Source organism: Aotus nancymaae, unplaced genomic scaffold (genome assembly GCF_030222135.1).
Source record: "Aotus nancymaae isolate 86718 unplaced genomic scaffold, 86718_ANA_hifiasm-v0.15.2.pri h1tg000009l, whole genome shotgun sequence".
In the NCBI taxonomy this organism is placed as follows: domain Eukaryota; kingdom Metazoa; phylum Chordata; class Mammalia; order Primates; family Aotidae; genus Aotus; species Aotus nancymaae.
In genome coordinates, this window is record NW_026988420.1 from 5,116,370 (window position 1) to 5,139,885 (window position 23,516).

At 39.2% G+C, this 23,516-nt stretch overlaps 1 protein-coding gene and 1 pseudogene across 1 annotated transcript; one reads left to right on the forward strand and one right to left on the reverse strand.

Moving 5' to 3' along the window:
- Positions 1–10,201: 10,201 nt before the first annotated feature.
- Positions 10,202–11,000, reverse strand: LOC135273823 (ribosomal protein uL30-like). Its single transcript, XM_064373464.1, has one exon. It carries the CDS (start codon positions 10,983–10,985, stop codon positions 10,245–10,247), a length of 741 nt encoding a protein of 246 aa, XP_064229534.1. The 5' UTR covers positions 10,986–11,000; the 3' UTR covers positions 10,202–10,244.
- Positions 11,001–16,881: 5,881 nt separating this feature from the next.
- On the forward strand, positions 16,882–22,992 carry LOC105710095 (UBX domain-containing protein 6-like; annotated as a pseudogene).
- The last annotated feature ends 524 nt before the right edge of the window (positions 22,993–23,516 follow it).

The window sequence follows — 23,516 nt, forward strand, 5'->3', positions numbered from 1 at the left end:
TCCCTTGTCCACCTCTCTAAAATGTTATCAAGTCCATCAATCAGACCTTCAAATGCTTCTCTTATTTGTTCCATACTTTTTATTTCCTTCTCCCGTACTCTAGTTAAGGAACTCACTACCTCTGTTCTAAACCACAACAGTCGCCTGATTGGAGGGCCTGAGCTCTCTCTAGTTTTAACCCACCCTACCAACAATTTCCAGATAGTCTTTATTTTTCTTTTGTTTTTGTAATAACAATGGGCTGATTTTTATTGATGAAATGATTTGTGAAGGCATTGTGCTCTTATAAGCTTTCACATGCTCTACCTCACCAGTCTAATAGTCACAATGCTGTACAATAGATCTCTTGAACTTATTCCTCCTATTTAACTAAAAATTTTTATCCTTTGGCCAACATCTCCCCATCCCACTCTCCAACCATCCCAGGCCCTGGGAACCACCATGCTACTCTCTACTTTTATGAGATCAGGTTCTTATATGACACATGTAAGTGAGATCATGTGGTAATTGTGTTTCTGTGCCTGACTTATTTCACTTAACATAATTTCCTTTAGGTTTATCCATGCTATCACCAATGACAAGTTTTTCCTTTTTTATGGCTGTGTGGCATTTGATTGTGTGTATGTGCCGTATTTTCTTTATCCATTCATCCACTGATGGGCGTTTAGGTTGATTCTACGTCTTTGGTACTATGACTAATGCTGCAATAAATGATGGGAGGGCAGATATCTCTTTCATAACTGATCTTACTTCCTTTGGTTATATGCTTCATAGTGAAATTTCTGGATCAATGGCAATGCTATATTTTTTTTAGTTTTTCCAGAAACTCCCACACTGCTTTCCATAATGGCTGTATTCATTTAGGTTTCCACCAACTGTGTGCAAAGGTTCCCTTTCTTGCACATCCTTGGCAACACTTGCTATCTTTTGTCTTTTTGGCAATAACGATTCTACCAGGTGTAAGGTGATATCTCACTGGGGTTTTGATTCGCATTTTCCTCAGTGATGCTGACTATGGTTTTATATGCCTGTTGGCCATTTTTATGTTTTCTTTTGTGAAATGTCTGCTTAGGTCCTTTGCCCATATTTTTGCTTTTATTTTTCATTGGCATCTAATAATTATACTTTGCCTGTTTTCTTAATCAGGTCATTTGTCTTCTTACTGTTGAATGGTTTGAGTTTGTTATATAATTTGCATATCAACCCCTTATCAGATATATAATTTGCATGTCAGCCTCTTATCAGATATATAATTTGCAAATATTTTCTCCCGCTCTCTACATTTTCTCTTCACTCTGTTGCTTCTTTTTTTTTTGCTGTGCAGTTTTTCATTTTGATGTAATTCTGTTTGTCTATTTTTGCTTTTGCTGCCTGCATTTTTGGGGTCGTATCCAAAAAGTTATTGACCAAAGCAACATTATGGAGCTTTCCTCCTATTTTTTTTCTAGTAGCATCATAGTTGGGGGCCTTACATTTTAGTATTTAATCCATTTTGAGTTGACATTTGTATATGGTATGGAATAAGGATTTAATTTCGGTCTTCTGCATATGGACATCCAGTTTTTCCAACACCATTTATCGAAGAGACTGTCCTTTCTGCATTGTGTGTTCTTGGTGTTTTTGTTAAAAGGTAAAATTTTTATCATTCCATTTTACTTATAAGAAAATTTTAACTATAATTTCTTATAAGTAAAGAAATTTTAATTCATACCTAAGATTTCCAAGCTATTAATGATTTATCATTCTGATCTAGCTCTCCCTGGCTCCCAAATCTATACACTTGGTCAAAACACTAAAAGTGAAAATTAAAATGATGGCTCAGAAAGGGCAAAATTTTCTCAAACTCTTGGGATGTGCCTCTGTGGTTTCCCAGTGTTTTTTGAAGTATTGAGATCACTGAACTACATAAATAGCTTCTTAAGTCCTTGCAAATAAGAACAAAGTAAGTTATCAACATGTTCCCTCCAAATCCAATAAGCACCATACTGTGTAAAAATTTATTGCAACACGATTGAAACATCATATGGTCCATACAACTGTAACAAAAGTATTTGGACAAATTGGATAGAATCTCTAAGAGTCCCCATGTCACGATCTGTTTCTATACTGTGCAGAGACATCAAGGGGAGATCATGAGAACTAAGAGTAAGGGGAAGGGTTCATGTATTTGCACTCTAGCTTGGCCACCAATTGGGACCAACAGTTAGGACAAGAATAAGCCACATGTCCTTGTCTGTAAAAAAAAAAAATAATAATACCAAACTTCATTGAGAGGCTCAAATGGAAAAATACAAATAAGAGTGCAAAATCTATTATATAATGCACTATACAAATGCAATGACTTTTTAAAAGTTGTATTTCAGTGTATATAGTTCAGTGGGTTTTAGTATATTCAGAGTTGTACGTCTATCTCTATAGCCTAATTTCAGAATATTTCATGATCGCAAAAAACAACGCTGTGCCTATGTACTCATTAGCAATTACTCCACACCTTATCCCTCAGTCCAGACCTAGGCAACCACTAATCTACTTTCTGTGTCTATGGATTTGCCTATGTTGAACAGTTCAAGTAAATGGAATTATATGCTATGTGGTCTTTGTGTCTGGCTTCTCTCATCTTGTGTAATTTTTCAAGGTTCATCCACGTTGTGCCATGTATTCGTATTACTTCACTTTTCATGGCCAAATAATATTCCATTGAATGGATCTGCCACATTTGTGTATCCATTCATCAGTTGATGAATAATCGTGTTATTTCTACTTTGAGGCCAATATGAATAATGCAGCTGAGTGTGTACACATTTTCATGTGGAAATGTTTTCATTTGTCTTGTGTATGTACCTAAGAATTGCTGAGTCATATGGTGATTACATGTTTAACATTTTGATAAACTACCAAACTATTTTCCAAAATGACTGTATCATCTTATATTCCCACTGGCAACATATGAGGATTTCAATTATTTCCCCACAACCCACCATTACTTGTCATTGTCTGTCTTTTTTTTATTATAGTCATTTTATTGAGTATGAAGTGGCATCTCATTTGATTTTGATTTGCATTTCCCTAATATCTAAAGATATTGAGCATTTCTTCATATACATATTGGGCATTTGTTTATCTTTCTTTCAGAAAGGTCTATTCAAATAATTTATTTAAATTTTTTCAAAATGTAGTTTGTTTTTTAAAATCAGTTTTAGGTTCACAGAAAATTAAGTAGAAAGTACAGGGAATTGTTATACACCCCCTTTTCCCACCTCCCCCTCACCACACACAGTTTCCCCATTAATAATATTTTAATTAGTGTGGTCCTTTCGGTACTATTGATGAGATAATGTTGATACATTATTATTAAAGTTCAAAGTCTACATCAGGGTTCATACTTTGTGTTGTATATTCTATGAGTTTTTACAAGTGTATAAGGACATGTACCGACCCTATCAGTAACACACAGGATAGTTTCACTGCACAAAATCCTCTATGCCTACCAATTCCCTGTCCCTTTTCTCTTTGAAATCCCTCGGTACGACTAATCTTCTTGATATCTCCATAGTCCTGGCTTTTCCAGAATGACAGATACTTGGATGTAGGAATGACATACAGTATGTAGCCTTTCCAGAGTGCTTTTTTGTAACTTAAGAATATGAATATACTATTCCTCTGTGTCTTCTCATGGCTTAATAGCCAATTTCTTTTAATCACCGAGTAGTATTGTATTGTCTGAATATATTACCATTTGTTTATTCACCTCAGAAGGACATCTTGGTTCCTTGCAAGCCTTGCAATTAAGAATAAAGCTGCTGTAAACATTTGTATGCAAGTTTTTGTGTGGGCATACATTTTCTACTCATTCAGGTCAATAGCAAGGTAGCATAATTTCTGGATTAAGTGGTAAGAGTATGTTTAGTTTTGGGGAAAAAAATACAACTGCTAAGCTGTCTTCTAAGGTGGCTGTATTATTTTGCATTTCCACTGGAAATGAATGAGAATTCCCGTTCCTCCACATCCTCACTAGGATTTGGTGTTGTCAATGTTTGCAATTTTAGTCTAATAGGTAAATAGTAGTACATCAATGTTGTTTTAATTTACACTGCCCCAAGGATATATAATTAGTATCTTATTGTATTAATCTGTTCTCACACTGCTTATAAAGATATACCCCAGACTGAGTAACTTATAAAGGAAAGAATTGACTCACAGTGCAACATGGCTGGGGAGGCCTCAGGAAACGTATAGTCATGGTGGAAGAGGAAGCAAACATGTCCTTCTTCACATGGTGGCATCAAGGAGAATTGGGGAGAAGTCCCTCATAAAACCATTAGATCTCATGAGAACTCACTCACTATCATGAAAACAGCATAAGGGTAACCACGCCCATGATTCCGTTATCTCCCACCTAGTCCCTCCCACTACAAATGGAGATTATGGGGGGAGGGACAATTCAATATGAGATTTGGGTGGGGACACAGTCAAACTATGCCACTTATCATATGCCTGTTTGTCATCTGTATATCTTCTTTGTCAAGCTATCTGTCTAGATCTTTTGCCCACTTTTAAAAATTGGGTTATGTGTTATCTCATTGTTGAGTCTGTATGTTTCAGATACCAGTCCTTTATCAAAGATGTGTTTTACAAAAATGTTCTACAAGTCTGTGACTTGTCATTTTGTTCTACTAAGTGTCTTTTGTATAGCGGGAGTCCTTAAGTTGATTGAAACCTGATTTAATGATTCCTTCTTTCATGGATTGTGCTTTCGGTGTGGTATCTAAAAACATTACCAAACCCAAGGTCACCTAGATTCTCTCCTATGTTATTTTCAAGAGGCACATTTTACATCTAGGTCTATGATGCATTTTGAATCAAATTTTGTGAAAAGTGTAAAGTTTATGCCTAGATTGCTTTTTTCTTTTTTGCATGTGGATGTGTAGGTCTTCCAGCACCATTTGTTATAAAGTCTGTCCTTTCTCCATTGCATTGTCTTTGGTTTTCCTCAAAAGTCAGCTGACTACATCTGTGTGGATCTATTTCTGTGCTCTCTCTCCTGTTCCACTATCTATTTGTTTATACTTTTCCAATACCACGTTGTCCTGGTTGCTGTAGCTTTATTGTAAGTCTTCAGTTGGTCAGTCCTTAACTTTGCTCTTTTCCTTCAGTGTTGTGTTGAATATGCTGGGTAGTTTGTGTTTCCAAATAAACTTTAAAACCAATTTGTCAGTATTTGCAAAACAAATATCTGAGATTTTGATTGTGATTGTGTTCAATTAAAAGTAAACGTGGAAAGAATGGACATCTTAACAATATTGTCTTCCTATCCATGAACATGAAATCTCTTGATTTATTTGGATCTTTGATTTTTATTATCAGAGGTTTGTATTTTTTCTTATATAGATCTTATATATGTATTTTTAAAGATTTATACCCAAGTTTCATTTTTCTGGTGCTAATGTAAATGGCATATGTGGCAGGAAAATGGGTTTTCGCTGGTGTAATTTGGGAGAAGGGTCTTTGCAGATAGAATTAAAGATCTTGAGACAAGCTTATCCTGGATTATCCTGGTGGGTTTTACATCCTATGGTAAGTGTCCTTATAAGAAGACATGAAGCTTCCCAGGGAGAAGGCCAAGTGAAGTTGCAGGCAGAGATTGAAATTATACCGGAGTCTGCAGAAAGCATGGCCATGATGCAATTTCTGGAAAATAATTGTAACCTTTCATTCTTCAGCCAATATTCTAAAGTCCGTATGTGACCTACATGCAAGGGTTTGCTCAAGGCAATAGCACATTTATAAAAATATTTTCTCAATATGAAACTACTAGGAGCCCTTTGTTGGTTCAAAATGAACTCTCCTCTTTCCAATCTAGTTGTGAACATGTCCCATTTTAGACACACGTGCAAACACACCAGGTTTGAGAACTTGAGATATCTAGCCAAACATAAGCTCTTATTTCTTCACTTCCCCTAAAGTAGTAATCCTTAAAGTAGCAATAGGCATTAATGGTTTAGATGGCTTTCAGTGATCTTAGGCTTTAATTCAGTTAACTCTGAATGGGGAGCTCTGCATCCCGACTCAGAGTCATTGATGTCTACAGGAATGTGCATAAGCTCTCCGGACCTTCCCGCACTGTGGTCCCAGAAGAACTGCTCATCATCCCTGATCTGGCAACCAAAGGAGGAGTTTGAGTTCCTTAAATTTACCTTCTCTGCATTCACGGCTGGGCCCAAGGAAAACTCAGTGGTGAGGCAGACATGCATATCTAGGTTAAGATGAGCAGAAAGCCCCAGAAGCACATCTATTTTCCAGATGGAATCTTTCCTATGATATTTCCCCGCACCGTGTTGGCTCTTTGTTAAGTATGTTCGATATTAAAAAGCACTGTCGTCTCTCTGTTTCCAGTAGTCTATTGTTTATTTAAAATGGGAGGAAACAGGAAAACCTGCTGTGAGATATTCAGCATGGGCTTCCCTTATTAAAATTTTGGAGGAACCAGATTATTCAGGTTGGGGCCAAATGAGAATCTTGTTGCCCAATTAAGGGATCACGGTAGAAATCTGCACCCTCATCTACTTTTTCCAAACATGAGCTCACCTAATTGTTGATCTTGATTCAATGCATCAGGGAAATGTGGATTTCTATACACAGCATCATGCTTGCTTTGTGGGTTATGCTTTTGCGTGGAACAGAAAGTGAGATCATGCAGAAGACAGTAGGAAAGTCACGCGGACTTAGAACTGCTTTTCTATTCAACAGAACCAGAAGACCTTTGCCAGAATTTCTTAAGGATTAAAATACGACTACAAAATTGTAGTGTTTGTGGATTTAAATGAGCATTTGTGAAACTGAATGTATCATAAATCTCATTCTTTGCAGGCTTCCCCGAAGTGGAGAAGCAGAAGCTATGTTGGTGATTCTGGCACGTTCTAGCTCATGACCCAAGGCCATCAAATTAGAAAGCCACTTCACAAAAGCAGAACTCATGCAGCAGCTTTGTCGCATCTTGCTTTCTTTTGCCTTTTCTTTTTCTAAGTTTTATGTCACAGATTCGAAAACACATAATTAATGAATTCACAATGTGGAGAATTAATTACAGAGTCCTCAATAATTTAAGAGTGGGCAGACCAAGTGGTATGTGTGTTTGTTTTGTTGATTTGGTTGGTTTGGTGTGCTTCATCCAAACTGATGCTCTCTATTATTTCTGTTCTTCGGGGTGACAGCACAGTAAGTTGTTTTTCCAGAGCTGAGTGTCTCAGTGTTGTGACAGACAATGGAGGCAGTCATGTGCGGCCTCACCAAGCGACCTTGACTAATGGGAGCCTTTCCTGTGTGGAGGCTGCTGAGAGGCTCATGGGACATAAGCCAGAGGCCCTGTGAGAGCCATGTGTCTTTTCGCAGCAAAGAAAATGATCATTTCCAGTGGCTGATGTCACTTGGGATGTGGGAGAATGGCCTAAGAAAGTTACATTTCTTTGCCATGTCTACCTGGAGTCCAGCAGGTAGCTGGATTTGGGATACTAGTTTAACTATGCTAAGAGGTTCTTTTTCTTTGTTTTTCTCATGTTAGTTTTGTTTTTTTCCTTTTTCACATACACAGGAGATAGAAATACCCACAGATGTTTTGTGTAATTGAACGGCAGTGTTAATCAGTCCCACGGTCCATTCCAAGCCTTTGTTTCACTCTGTTCCTCGTTTTTCCTTTAGTGCCTTGTTCAGTCACCTACTGGGATATCGTGGGCTCTCGGTTCTTCTTCCTGACTGGCAGCCACTCATAGATTCCTTTCTGGTTCCTCTGTGTCTCCCATTGCAGAGCCATGGCATATCTTGGGGCTCTAGCCTCGAACTCCTTCTCTTCTTGGCCTGTACCCACCGTCCTGTGATTTCCTTTTATCTTATGGATTTTAAGCTGCTCTATAAGCTGCTCATTCCTAAATGTGCCTTGTCAGCCCAGGCTTCTCCCTGGACTCCAGCCTGTGTATCTAACTGCCTTCTTAACATCTCTATTTGTGTATCCAAGGGGCAGCCATTCGTGTCTTCCACAATCTCTTCTGTTTTTGTAAGTGGCCGCTGAGACCTCTAGTTGCTCAAGCTACAGCTTTCCCTGGGTACCCTTTCCTCTCACCCCTCAACTTGAATTCATCAGCAAATCCCATGAATTCTTCCTTCAAAATATATGTTTAACAGTTTGCATATTTCTCACCACCTGTGACTTCCACATGATCCCCCACTTTCATCTGGATGTATGCAGTGACCTTCTAACTGCCAGCGTGATCCTACTAAGATGGAGTAAATTATGCCATATGTCCGCTCCAACGCCTGCAGTCATTTCGCTCAGTGTGCGAGGGGAGGCCCCCTGCATGGCAGCACTTTCTCCTATGTCCTCACCTCACGGACTGTCCACGCTCCGTCTCATGTCCTGCCTGGGTTCCTGCTCACTGGCTTCACCTCAGGGTTGCTTTTTCCAGCATCACATGGCTCATACCCTTTTCAGAGACACCTTTTCAGACATCCTAAATAAAACATCAGCTGCCACACCACACACTGTCTTCCCCCTCACTCTAATTTAATGTTTATCACTTGTATCTACTTATATTTTTACATATTTATTTATTTATTTGATATTGTCTGTCTTTCCCATCACTAGAAGCTTTATGGGGCTGGGAATTGCTACTTTTTGCTCACTGTAGCCTCCTGGGAGCCTGGAAGTCCTCAATGATTGCTGGTTGAATGTGTTAGAAGCACGAACACTGGGGGAAAATCGTATAAAATAACAGGAGCGTAAAAACATGCATGTTCACACATGAAATGTTGCGCGATGCATCCAGGTGGCCAGGGATGTTTGTTTGCTTTGTTTCTGTTTTGAGGGAGGAGAGATGTTTTAAGTCAATACAGTTTCGACACCGCCGAGGGGCCTCCTATGCAAGCCCACTCATGTGAAGTCTATGTTCAGGAGTGTGTGGGGGCTACTGGCCCCTCCCTAACCCTCCTGGTGGAGGTCCTGGCATGTTCTTCTTCTACGACCAGCTAGGGTGGGAATTGCAGTTTTCGTGTCCAGGAGATCAACCTGAACAAGTTTAAAACATTAATTGTTGGCTAAACGTGGAAGTACGTATGACCATATCATTAAATTCTCAAGTCAAATCATAACTTCTACTGGGTCCAGCATTAAAAACATAGAATTGATGAAAAGTATTTCCTTTGCATTTTCCCAGAAATTCACTTTTATTTTGGAGATTTGGAGATTTTTTGGGCTCATGTTATATCCAAATTAGTCATAATAATTTAGATTAATTTGATTAGACAAGATGAATTATCTTCACAATTATCTCAAAGAAGAAATAACATAATAAAATTATTTTAATAAATGTATAATAAAATACCTAACATAATATTAATATAATAAACTATAATGTAATTTATAATATAATAATATACAATAATACATATATGGAATATATATATTTTTTTTTTTTGCAGAGACAAGTAAACATTTATTTTTGTACCTTTCCTCCTATGTGTATTTCAAGTCTTTCTCACAAGGCCCCAGGAATCACCAGATTCAATTATGTCTCTGGGCTTGTCCACTGCTGCAGGAGTCTTAGGGAGCCTTGTACAAATGCTAGAGTTACTCAATTACCAACATTAAACCCAAGGATAAGAGATGCAGCAAAGCAGGACTCCTTCCTCCGTGGAATGTGCTAATTTCAGACGAGGCAGCAGCCAATGTAGAAAATGCTGGAATTTTTCCCTGGAACTGGATTGTGATGAGAGGTGCTTGCCATGAACATAAGCTACTGTTTTTTTCTTTTCTTTTTTCTTTTGAGACAATTTCGCTCGTTGCCTAGGCTAGAGTGCAATGGCGTGATCTTGGCTCACCGCAACCTCTGCCTCCCAGATTCAAGCGATTCTCCTGCCTCAGCCTCCTGAGTAGCTGGGATTACAGGTATGGGCCACCATGCTCCGCTAATTTTTGTATTTTCAGTAGAGTCAGGTTTTCGCCATGTTGGTCAGGCTGGTCTCGAACTCCCGACCTTAGGTGATCCACCCTCTTCAGCCTCCCAAAGTACTGGGATTACAGGCATGAGCCACTGCGCCTGGCCAGCTACTGTCTTTTCTTTGACCCCTCCTTTCCAGTTTTGAAAGATAAAGCAGGAAATAATATTCTCTGAGGATACTTGATACCAATTCTCCAAATCCAAAAACACATGCTTCCACTTTGTTGATAAAAATTTATTGCAGTTTGGCACCTGGTTCTAGTTCAGCTGGCGGATGAGCTGATTGATGCGTTCACCCCGATAGCCAGGTGTGCCCATCTCCTTGAGAAAGCCCACTCTATTTTTGGTAGCATGACGGGCCACTGAGAGGTGGAAAGGGTGCAAGAACCATGAGATCTCCTGGAAATGCTTCCCCAGGAAGGCAATTTCGTGAATGAGGTCTTCCAAGCAAATGACACCAAACTTCCCCAGGTGCTCCTCAATCACAGTGTTGTCTGTCAGAGGGATGGTCTTATTCTTGACCCTGGCTTGTCCACGTTTCAAAATGAGTTCCCGGACAGACTTCAGATTTGGAAATCCCCAGGTCACATAAGGTTCCACTATGCGCAGCATTTTTAGGTTCTGGGGAGTGACTTTTACAGAGACACCACTAAAAATTTTCTTTAGGCGAAGTCTTGCAATGGTTCTCTGCACCAGTAAACTCACACCATCAATCCTTTCAATGCGTATGACAAAGGCCAAAGAATGTTTATCTGGCAATTCCAAGGCGTGAGGCTTCACTTCTAGTCGTCTGACACACACCTTGTCACGCGTCTGCCGCCAGGAATCATGTAGGAATGATTCCAATCGCTTAAACCTGGGCCCTTTTCCTTTCCTCTGCTCCTTCTTTGCCAAAAGTGCCTGCTTTGCCTGAGTGACTTTGAGGGCTTGATAAGCCTTCCTCTTTTTCAGGAGATTTTCTGGAACCAAAGGGATTTTTCTTTGCTCTTGCTCCACCATCTTTACGGTGTAACAGCTACTCGGAAAATATTTTTATGGACCTATGAAACATCCTTTTTTCTTAACTTGCAGGTGAATAAAATATATGCCATGATGCCATTGCATGTGTGTTCCTATATTTAGTTCTATACAAAGATTGACTCACCTTCACAATAGAACAGGTGCTTTTTTGTGAAACTTTCAAAACAGGTAGTTATGTATCCTCATTCAGTCCCAAAAAAGAAATGCATCTAGGTCAAGGATGTGGCAGGAAGGTGCTGCCTCTTTCCACCCCTCCTTCTTTTCTCACTTTTTTCGCCTCACCATTTCTCCTAGCTCTCTTCTTACCTACACACCTGTGAAAATATCAATTTCTCTAATGATAAGCCACAAGTCATTATAACCCCTCATAACTGACTGGGAAGAATGGGAATACAGTTCACACTGGAAAGGCAAGAGGGCTTCCTGATGCTTTCCTTTCCTGTATTAGCTGAAGATGATCAAAATACCCGTTTATTGCCCCTTTCAGCTAAATGGAAGATTATCATTATTATTCAGAAATTTCAGCCAGGAAGAGACTCCCTAACAAGAGAACGGGGAATGTAAATGTCAGAATGTCAAAGTGTGAGGATGATAGAAACTGTATGTTGAATTTAATTAACTGTTGACCACGACTAGACTTCATCAATCTAGACTTGTTTGCTGGATCAGCTGCCTTTTCATTCAGCTATTCTTGGTTTTATAACATTTGTGTTATGGGAAATTAGAGCAATTTCTACAATGCTTTTGATTCCCCCCCCATAAACAAAGTGCAGTTTTCTGAGGAGACAAGGCTTTCTTGTTGGCATCTACTGTTGGCCGCCTTTTCCCGGACCCTTAGCCTGCATCAAGAATCTCTTGGCTTTCTCATCACAACAGCCATTTGTTTCTGTCTCTCTGCTTGTTCCATTGTGTATTGTCCAATATCCTATATGTTCCTTTCAGAGTTTGGGGGCGGGGGCTGGCGGAGGGGATGCCAGCACGCCATACTGAAGACCTTTGGAGAGTCAACTTAGATTAAATGAATATATTAAACTAAACCGGATTTAAGCGGTCTTGAATGGGAAATTGTTTCTCTTTGTAATCAACACTTGAGTTGTAATTGATAAGAGACATCTTTAAGGAATGCTTTTTTTTTTTTTTTAAATTCTAACAGCAGAACTATGTGTTTCCTTCATGTATAGGACTCTCTTTGAAGCTTGCAACTGCTCTGAGACTGCAGAGGTCAGTGTGGAGGTACAAAGCACACAGACAAACCTTTGAGGCAGAGAAACTCAACTTTGTAAGAACCAATCTTGATTAAAAAAAAATCTGAGTTTCTATTCTGGTTATTTTGTTTCTTCTTTGTTTCTGTCTTTGATTAGGCTGATTTTGACTGTTCAAGGGGATCTGAGAGAAGTTCCGGCTTTGGTAAAGGCACAGAGAGAGATATTGTCCTGGTATTAACCTCTCCAATCAAAGTCCAAGATTCTATCAAATCCAGAACCAGAGATTTTGCAGAACTGGTGGGAATATTTATGTGTCTGTTTCTGTGGATGGGCATGTATTACTTTTATAGCCTTAGCCCTGACTTTGTAGTGCATTTTTTATGTTACACCACCCAGTTTATTCCCTAGTTCCTTTCCATCAAGAAATATAAGCTCATGAATTGTTTTTTCACTGAAGCCTTTATGCCACTTATCAATGTTCTGAAAAAGGAAACTGTCATTTACTTAATATATGTTATGTAGAAGCCACAAACTGTGCTACATGTAATTTCCTTTAATCTTCATAGCAAACCAACGAGTGAACTGTGATAGTCACCATTTAAAAATGAGAACATGATGATGTTAGAGGTTTAAGAATATTCCACAGTATCTCACAAATAATATGTAGCAGAGAGGGACTTTAAACAAGGTCTGCCTTCAAAGTGTACTCTCTTGCCATATACCCCATTCATGATAATTTTAATAATGCTTTAATGTTCTGCATATTATACCCTTATTCTTTTTGTGAAAAGACAGCTCATTGCATATTAACCAGTTTGACATATTGTGTTCAATGTATTCATTGAACACCTTCTAGATGCAAGGCACTATAAGAGAAGCATTATTCTGGTCCTTAGGAAGACACCAGAATGTGACTGGAGGTTAAGTCAAACATAGGTGGTAAAGTTGCATGATAATGCATTGTTAATTCTTTTTTTCCATGTAATTTAATTATCTTTAAAGTTTTAATCAAAGTAGTATTGGTACATATTAAAAACTAAATGTAAAACAAAGCAACAGTGTTTCTTCCACCTTTCCCGTGTCCCATTCCTTGCATCCAATCACTTTCCGCTTTATAGCTGCTTTATTTTTATGTTTTAAGTAATATGCTTGACTGGGCTTGCTGGTTCATGCCTGTAATCCCAGCAATTTGGGAGGCAGAGGAGGGAGGTTTGCTTTAGGCCAGGAGTGCAAGACCAGCCTGGGAAACATAGTGAGACTCTGACTTTACAAAAGACAGAGTTAGCTGGGCAGGATGATGTGTCTCTGTGGTCCCAGCTACTCCAGAGGCTGAAGCAGGAGGAATGCTTGAGCCCAGGTCGTTGAGTCTGCAGTGAGCAACAGAGCAAGACCCTGTCTCTAAAACAATAATGATAATAAACATTTAAAAAGAATAGTAGACTTAAATTACTATTTTTAATTACTCATGTATAGATTGTAAGTTTCCCTATATTCTTCATTCTCTTAGCCACCATCCCAAACACACGTATAATACACCTATGCATAGAGTCCATGACTGGAGTAAAAATGTCCTCAATGCCTTTTAGTCAATTGAATGGTGGTTTTACAAGGCCTGCCCATGGACAAATCAGTGCACACACCCCAATTCTGAGCCAATATAAACCCCAGACTCATCCTCACACATGGCTACCCATTTTAGGTTCCCTGTCACACAGAGGACTAAGAACTTTGGGTCCCCTCTTGTTCAGAGCTTTTCTGTCATTCATTAAAAATCTTCTTTGCCTTGCTTACTCTTGGTGTCTGGTACCTTATTCCTCTTGGTCATGGGACAAGAACCTGGAATCTGCCAAACAGTGAATATGAAAACAGCTGTAACACTCTCCTGCTGGCTGAGCTACAGGAGCGAAAAAACTGCTGGGTGTGACATGCCCCCATTCACCAAGCTCTGGGTAGTGGGACCAAATGAGCTGTGATGCACTCCCATTAGCAGACTGTGGGTGGCAAGAATGAGAGAGAGGTGTAACACTTCCTAGGGGCTCAGACCTTGAGACTCCCTGAGCAAAAGCTCTAACAACTCTTGGGGCTCTCCGGTTGGTAGCACTTCTGTTTTCAGGTGCTGCTGCGTCCCCCTTGTTCAGATGCCAGAACTCAAGGTGGAAGCTGGTGTGGCATGCCCGTGCCCACTGTGGGCTGGGCATAGAGCAGCAGCAGGTATGGGATCCAGGCCCATAGCAGGCACCAAGCTTGCCTGCTGGGCCGCATGGGCAGAGTGAGCCCAGAGGCCCAGGTGAAGCCAGGGCAGAGGCGCCTCTGGCTATGGAGATTTCCGGCTGGGGAAGCGGCAGGGAAAGGATCCTCTGTCTTAATGACATGTGCATCATTATAGCATCATGTAGAATAGTTTTACTGTCCTGGAGTCCTCCATGCTTTGCCTATTCATTACTTTCTCTTCGTTTTTCACTCCTAGATGAAGTTAGGTCTAAACTTCCTCCACTGTTCAGTCTGTTGTTCCTTGTTAATTGGATTTTAGTGTTTCATGGTTTTGGTGATGTCTCATCTGGTGATATCTCTGCTCCCATTTGCTTTTTCTGCCAGTGGAAACAAATTAGAAGTCAGTGTCTGTCCAGGAAATGGATTTCTTGGTGAGGGGCACATGAGGACTTTTTGGGGTGATGGAAATATTCTCTATCTTGTTTGGGATTGTAGATACACAGGTGTAAATGTTTGTAAAAACACATCAAACTTTAAATGGGTGCATTTTTAATGTAAATAAAACATCAGTAAAGTTAATTTAAAGATAGAACATTTGCTTGGAAGATGAAAGCAACACCTTACTCCTACATAAAAAAGAGAGCTAAGTTTTGGTTCTGCTTTGTCCTACACTAATGATATCTTGAGGAACCTTTATGAAGCAGAATGATCATTTCTTTGTTAAGATTTAAAAACTAAGGCCCAGACAGATTAAGTATGGTCAAGGTGAATCAGAACCGGAGTGGTTAAGCGACTTACTGGCTGGATGTATAAAAGAAAGAAAGAAAAACAGAACTCAGGCCTCTTGCTTTGGTAAATTCAGAATTCAAGCAGGGGAGAATGCTTATAGCCCAGGAAATTGTGACTAAAACACACATAACTTTGAATCTTAACAAATAACACAGCTATTCATATTAGAAAAGTGTTAAGAAGCTGAAAATAAATTCTATGACTCAAAAATTGTGGTTTTATTATCTGACCACCATGATAAAAATTCATAAAAATTAACATGAAGTTTTACACTAAATTATTTTAAAAATTCAAAAGAAACAAACAAAACCAAATATCTGTTGGGTCAAGAAAAGGAAATAAAAATTAAAGTTATAGACTATTTTGAAATGATGTGAGAAACAGCATCTTACAACAAGATATGAAATTTAGACAAGCCATCCTTAGGAAAAGTCATACTGTTAAATGCTTTGCTTTATATATGAAAAAAACATAAGACTGAAATATTCACTCAGAAAGTCTGATAAGAAAACCTGAAATAAAACTAAGAATATTAAATGGAAGAATATAATAAATGGGAAAAAAGTAAGTTAGAAAAAAAAAACCCTAATAAAATATGTTAGGAAATGCAAGAATGCTTTGCTTTCCTTTTCATAAAGGAAGAACTTCAGAAACAAAATAGGTAAACTGATAGAACACTCAAGGTAGACAAATGAAAATTCAATGGCAACTATACATAATTATCTAGATACAAATTAATTTCATAAATGTACATATTATTACTCTATACTAAAACAATGAAGTTTTTTTTTGAAATGGCCATTTTTAAGAAACCAATAAAAAAAACTGAAGAAAGTTTCTGAAGATTTCTCTCTACTAAAATTTCCAAGGTCAGGATCTAGAAATGCAGTTCCCCAGATTTAATAAGCACATCATTCTCACGTATATACTATATATATGTATATATATAAAATATATATAATTTAGTGTGGAGAATGATTAATTTTAAAAACTTAAGAATCAAATAAAATTATCTAAAACATGAATAAGTATGTGCCATATGAGATCTAAAATCTAAATGAAGATAACGCTTTCTAAAAAAGGTATGGAGATATTTAACTTTTCATCAACATTATGTAAGAAACTATATAATTCCAACCACTCACAATATTTATTTTTACTTATTTGTGGTTTTTGTCAGGCACTGAATTAAGCAATATAATGGACTAGATAATATTAGTCCCATTTTACAGATCAAGAGACTGAGTGTCATATGGTTTAAATAACTTCCATCACGGTCACATCACTAATGAATTTCAGAACTTGAATAGAAATCTTTTGAGTACAAAGTCATACTCTACTCCACTTTACTATATTGCCTACTTATATAAGAGTTTTCTAAAAACTAATTAAGATGTCAGAAATTAAATATAACAATAAGTTAGAAAAGTTAGCCACTATAACCAAATAGTTTATATTAGGAATGGCATGTTAGTGTACAATACCCATTGTTAATTTCAAAATAAAGATGTACCAGAAAATAGGACAAAGAGGAAACTCTTAATTAAATCTGTCTCAAAAAAGCATACGCACAGATAACAGTGAGATATCATTAGAATATATATTTACAAATGTACCACATGACCTATCAACAGTGTTGTTGAAATTTTGGTCAATGCAATAAGTAAGACATGAAACAGAAAAAGGAGACGTAAGTTATTGCTCAATAGACAACTTTGCATTACTTAAATTTGTGTAAATAATAAATGTAGGAGAATCAATTAGAAAAGAAATTAGAAATAAATGAGTATTCAATAAAGTAAATGAATGCTAATAGAGAAATAAAATGTTCTCATATATTATCCATAATGTTTGATGACACAGGGATGAGAAAATACTTGAAATATGATACTAACTAAAAACTAGAGGAAAAAAAAATCAAATAAAATTCAAATCACTGCTAGGAATCTTCCTAGAGAAAAACATACTAGGAAACTTAAAAGTGAATTTTAACAATAAGGAAATGTGCCATGATCTTTTGAGGGAGTACTGAACTGTGTAACAGGTGCACATTCTTCCCCAATTAATTTTTGGTTATAATAAAATTATTGGCCATGGAATGAAAGAAATAAGGTTTGGTAAGGATGCCGAGTGAGGGTTTAATACAAGTTACAAAAGATCATTTAGAAACAAATGAGAATGAATGCAGAGAATAAAGAAGAATAAGAATGTGGGTAGTTTGACCATAGCGGATAGACAATGATATTTCCTTGTAAACATTGTGGTTCTATTGCTAGCTTTGACAGATGGAAGAATTGAAGAAAGCATCACTTGCTTCTCTTTCTAGTGTGTTTGTCTATGTGTGCATACGTGTGTGTGTGTGTGTGTGTGTGTGATAAAGAGAAACTATCAAACCAATGGGGTAATGGATTTTTTGATTAATGGTATTGGGAAGATCTTCTCATTATCTAGAGTATTTGGAGAAACTCTATATTGTATATTTGTTCATATCTTATATCATATGCCAAAACAAAATATGCAAAGTAAAACACTAGATCATAATGTATTGAAAATAATTGAGATTGCAGAGAAAATTATCAACAGCACATTTAGTATTCTTAATTCAAAAGGTCAAAATCGTTAGAGCTAAGAAAATAATTTGCAATGTAAATGCCAGATAAAGTATTAATTATTGTAATATCATGATAGGTTTTTATAAATGACAAAAAGTTTCTAAACAAAAGCACCAATAAAAATGAACTAAGGTCAATTCACAAATTACCTACAAATGGCAGATCAACACAAAATCTAATAATATGCAACTGATTTGTAATAAACAGAATGCAAACTATATGCATGAAATGTTTTAATATAGGAAATAAGAAACAAAATATAACGAAGTTATGGTCACTGGAGTATGGAGTTAACATCATTGATAATTTGATAAAAGCTTTCCAGAGAAACACATTGGCAGTGTGTGTTAAAATATTTTAATGTTGGCCAGGCACAGTGGCTCATGCCTATAATCCCAGCACTTTGGGAGGCCAAGGTGGTTGTATCACCAGGTCAGGAGATGAAGACCATCCTTGCTAACATGGTGAAACCCCATCTCTATTAAAAATGCAAAAAGTTATCTTGGCACGGTGGCACATGCCTGTAGTCTTAGGGACTCAGGAGGTTGAGGCAGGAGAATCGCTTGAATCCGGGAGGTGAAGGTTGCAGTGAGCCGAGATCGTGCCACTGCACTCCAGCCTGGGTGACAGAGCGAGACTCCATCTCAAAAAAAAAATAAAGTTTGTTATTTGGGGTAGTTTCCACTGTTTGCAATTACAAACAATGTTTCTCATAAACATTTCTTAAGTTTGGCACCCTTATTTTCTTGAAAATTTCTAGAAGTAGATTTGCATTCAAAATGTCAACATATTTTTAAAGCATATGATAGTTAATACAAAATTCTCCCTACCACCAAATTGTGTTACTTTTCTTGCAGCATGAGAGTTCTGTTTTGGCTAGGCACAATGGCTCACTCCTGTAATCTCAGCACTTTGGGAGGCTGAGGTGTGTAGATTACCTGAGGTCAGGAGTTCGAGACCAGCCTGACCAACATGATGAAACCCGGTCTCTACTGAAAATACAAAAAATTAGCCTGGCATGGTGGCACATGCCTGTAGTCTTAGGGACTCAGGAGGTTGAGGCAGGAGAATCACTTGAACCCAGGAGGTGGAAGTTGCAGTGAGCCGAGTTAGCACCACTGCACTCCAGCCTCGGTGACAGAGCAAGCCTCCATCTTAAAAAAAAAATTTAATGTCTTTAGTTTTCAGCCCAATAATGTCATGTCCTAGAATTCAAGGTAATAATGGGAGATTTGGTCTAGAATCCAAGTTCAAGAATGGCAATGTCAATGAAAGATATAATAGTATTAACATTTGGAAGTATACAAGTTTTTTCAAAGGCATGAACAATTAACTGGCAGTATTTCCAAAAGATGATTTATTATACAACATTAAGAACCACTTGATAAATTAGGAAAATGCTCATGATATAATATAGAAAGCACTCAGATAAAACTTTTGTGCATTATACATATGGCAATTTTCTGTACGCAACAGAAATATATAGACTTTATACAGTTATGATATATGTATAGATAATTGGCATGTTATCAAATACAGTTTCTACTATTTTCTCTTCACTTATTACATGCATAATTATCTACTCCATCAGTTGTGAATATTATCAGTTTGATGGTTAAACAATATATCATAAACTGCCTACATGCTTATATAGGTATGAATAAATAGAGAAAAATCAAAGAATTACTATTCCAAATGTAATAGTTGCTATCTCTGGATACTAATATGTTGACTTTAATTATTTAATCAGTTTAATGATTTTTTTATTTTCTCCAAGCTTAATCCAATTTAGTTAAATTTCATTTTAAATGACATCCAAATTAAGGGAGTGTAAGTGTGTATAGTTAGCTTTGATAACATTCACAAAATGTGAAAAATCAGATTTCATCTGCAGTAGATTTGGTAAACAAAACAAATCAAGACAAAACAAGAAACAAGAAAACAAAGACATAATGTTAAGAGGGAGAAAATCTGGAAATACGATCTCAGAAAGGTAATAAATTCAGGCAGTGAGACTTTCACTTCTAGTTGCAACGTTGTTTATCTGATTTTGTTGAATTATTTCTCAAGACCTTGGTGGATTAAACAGAATCAGTGAGTTGCCTGGGTCATGGCAGGTCAGTAGTGAGTCAGGAGCACATCTCCAGGAGTCTGCTACTGAAACTGGACTGGTGAAGGGAAAGGAGAGTTTGCTTCTAAAAACGGGGTGTGGGGCAAATAAAAAGATGCTGCAGCTATCAGCTGCTTTGCAGTATCCTAGCTGGGTATTGATTAGGCTGATTAGGAGGATTCAGAAGAGTTTGAAGAAAACATTTTACTGCAGATGAACAAATATATTGTCAGTTTTGTCTAAATGGATGTCAATTGTGATGTAGGCAATACGCTATAAAGTTCTAAGAAAGGTCTGTGTTTCTTGAAAGTCAAATAATAAAATAAGTCTGGTGAGTAATTATTTATTCTTTGAATTTTGTGTTTAAGTCAGCTCTTGGAAACCACCTTTATGAGTTTCTGCTATGCTCTTTATCCTGAGAGAATGTGAAAGAAGCCAGTAGCAGCAGCATTGATGCGTGAAACCTGGGGAGGGGACAGTGCATGGGTTGTGTGTGAGGCACACAGCATGATTCACAAATAATTAAAATGAAAAGGTATATATTCTGGCCGGGCTCGGTGGCTTATACCTGTAATCCCTGAACTTTGGGAGGCCAAGGCGGGTGGGTCACCTGAGGCCAGGAGTTTGAGACCAGCCTGGCCAATATGGAGAAACCCTGTCTGTACTAGAAATACAAAAATTAGCCGGGCATGATGGTAGGCACCTGTAATCCGAGCTACTTGGGAGGCTGAGACAGGAGAATTACTTGAACCTGGCAGGTGGAGGTTGCAGTGAGCTGAGACTGTGCCACTGCACTCCAGACTGGGCGACAGAGACAGACTCTGTCTCAAAATAAAAAATAAATACATGAAAACTAAAAAATAAAAAAAGGTGTATATTCTATATTTGTATAGATTAGGTAAATTCTGCTCAATTCTCTTCATGAAAAGGGCACAAATTCCCTTTGGTTTAGTTTATCTCTAAGGCTCAAATATTTTAGCAATTAAATATTACAATTTGAAATACAGCATAATTTGCTTTCTGCAACTTAAAAGTTTTCTTTTATGTCGCAACAATCATTTGCAAATGTAAGGGGGAACTTCCCATAAACTTTACTTTCTTTTTTTTTAATTAATAATTTTTTTTGTTAAACACAAATACATGCAAAATTATAAAGAAAAACATTACATAATAATCAAATAAATAAAAGATTATAAAGAAAATATAAGCAAACACCATTGTTATCACTGGGATCCCTACCTAGCAAGATCTGGTCATAACTTGTAGATTTCTTCCTTAATAGAAACTCAATATCACATTTTATTCTTATTTGTGGCCTACAGATGCCACAGTTTTTTGAGGGAAATGCAATTTTATGTTTTAAAGACGATGGATTTTGAATGTATACTTTCTCTGCAAAGTACAAAGAACAGAATAGTATGAGACATTAACCAACAATATTTCAGATAAATTATGTGTGTCATTTATAATATAGATTTGAAAGAATTAATGTTTGAATTTTTCAAGTTAATTTCACCCAGTTCTTGTTTGTTATTCTGATAATCTAGAAAGATTGTGCTTTCTAGATGCACTTTCCATTAACACCAGAGTACTACCAGCTCATTAAAGAAAGAAATAACGAGTCTTATCAGTACCTTGGTTCATAGTTACGGGCCAAGTAAGAGACTTAGTTTTGGATCCTCATTCCCTTCTTTTCTTTTTTACTTTTTTTTTTTTTTTTTTTTAAGGAAAAAAGGAAAAAAAAAAAATGAAGGAGAGGAAGGAAAAGGAAGAAGCAGAAGCAGTCCCGGCCCCGGGGCCCCACGTCACAGGACACCATCCGAAACCAGGTGAGAAAGCAACTTCAAGCCGAAGCCACCGTCAGCAGGAGTCCTGAGTCCCCAGGTACCAACGTGGTATGTCAGCCCAGAGAGGAAGGCTCTGCCCACCTGGCCGTGCCTGGCATCTACTTCACCTGTCCGCTCACCGGGCAACCCTGAGGAAGGACCAGCGGGATGCCTGCATCAAGGAGGCCATTCTCTCACGCTTCTCCACAGACCCAGTGGCCGCCTCCATCATGAAGATCCACACGTTCAACAAAGACCAGGACCGGTGAAGCTGGGCTTGGACACCATCGCTAAGTACCTGGACAACATCCACCTGCACCCCGAGGAGGAGAAGTACTGGAAGATCACGCTGCAGAACAAAGTGTTCCGGGAGCGCATTACCTGGAAGGGACCCACGAGTTTTTTGAGGCCATTGGGTTGCAAAAAGTGTTGCTTCCCATCCCAGATCAGGAGGACCCCGAGGAGTTCTGCGTGCTGAGCGAGGCCACCCTGGCCCAGTCCCAGAGCCTGGAGAGGCACAAGGAGCAGCTGCTGGCCGCAGAGCCCGTGCGTGCCAAGCTGGACCGGCAGCGCCAGGTCTTCCAGCCCTCGCCCCTGGCCTCGCAGTTCGACTCGCCTGGGGACTTATTCAAGCTCACGGCCGAGGAGATCAAACGGGAGCAGAGGCTCAGGTCTGACGCGGTGGAGCGGCTGAGTGTGCTGCGGACCGAGGCCATGCGGGAGAAGGAGGAGCAGCGGGGGCTGCGGAAGTACACCTACACGCCGCTGAGCGTGCGCCTCCCCGATGGCTGCCTCCTGCGGGGGACCCTCTACGCCCGAGCGCGTGCGCCTCCCCGATGGCTGCCTCCTGCGGGGGACCCTCTACGCCCGAGCGCGTGCGCCTCCCTGATGGCTGCCTCCTGCAGGGGACCCTCTACGCCGCTGCGCGTGCGCACCCCAAATGGCTGCCTCCTGCGGGGCACCCTCTACGCCTGAGAGCGGCTGGGGGCAGTGTACGGGTTCGTCCCAGAGGCCCTGCAGCACGACTGGCTGCCTTTTGAGCTGCTGGCCTTGGGAGGGCAGAAGCTGTTAGAGGATGAGAACCTGGCCTTGAATGAGTGCGGGCTGGTGCCCTCTGCCCTCCTGACCTTCTCGTGGGATATGGCCGTGCTGGAGGACATCAAGGCCGCAGGGGCCGAGCCGGACTCCATCCTGACACCTGAGCTCCTGTCAGCTATCGAGAAGCTCTCGTGAAATAAAAGCAGGGTTGGCCTCAGCCCTGTGGGTCTGTCTCATGCTCTCCCTGTCCCTGTCCGTAACGCCCCAGGGCCTCCAAGCCACCTCTGGAAAGACTTGCTCTTCCCCATGGGCAAAGGAAAGGTGTCAGCAGCTGTGGAGCCATGAAACCGGGCCCCGTGGCAGAGCCCCCAGCTCCCAAGGGAGAGGCCTGGGGACACCACCAAATCGAAGCCCTCCCTAGCTGCGGTAACTGTGTCATGAAGCCCCTGGGCAGACATACGAGCGTCTCCCTGGACAGGAGAGCAGGCCCATGGCAGAAGTCCTGTTCCCATGTGCCGTGGGTGGCAGCAGCTGCACCTGACACTGGGGCTGGTCTGTGGATGTGGGTGACAACAGCAGGAGGGGACACTGGCCTTCCAGCACAGACTTGCAGTTACTAAATTATGAACCCAAATAAACAGGGTGTTTGAAAAAAAAACAACTTTACTTTCTATGTGGTGCACAGTATTAGTGTGTTGTTGTAGTGTATTTGAAATTTA

Bases quoted from the DNA above. Each gene is read 5' to 3' on its own strand.
- LOC135273823 (XM_064373464.1), bottom strand. From the start codon at position 10,985: ATGGTGGAGCAAGAGCAAAGAAAAATCCCTTTGGTTCCAGAAAATCTC.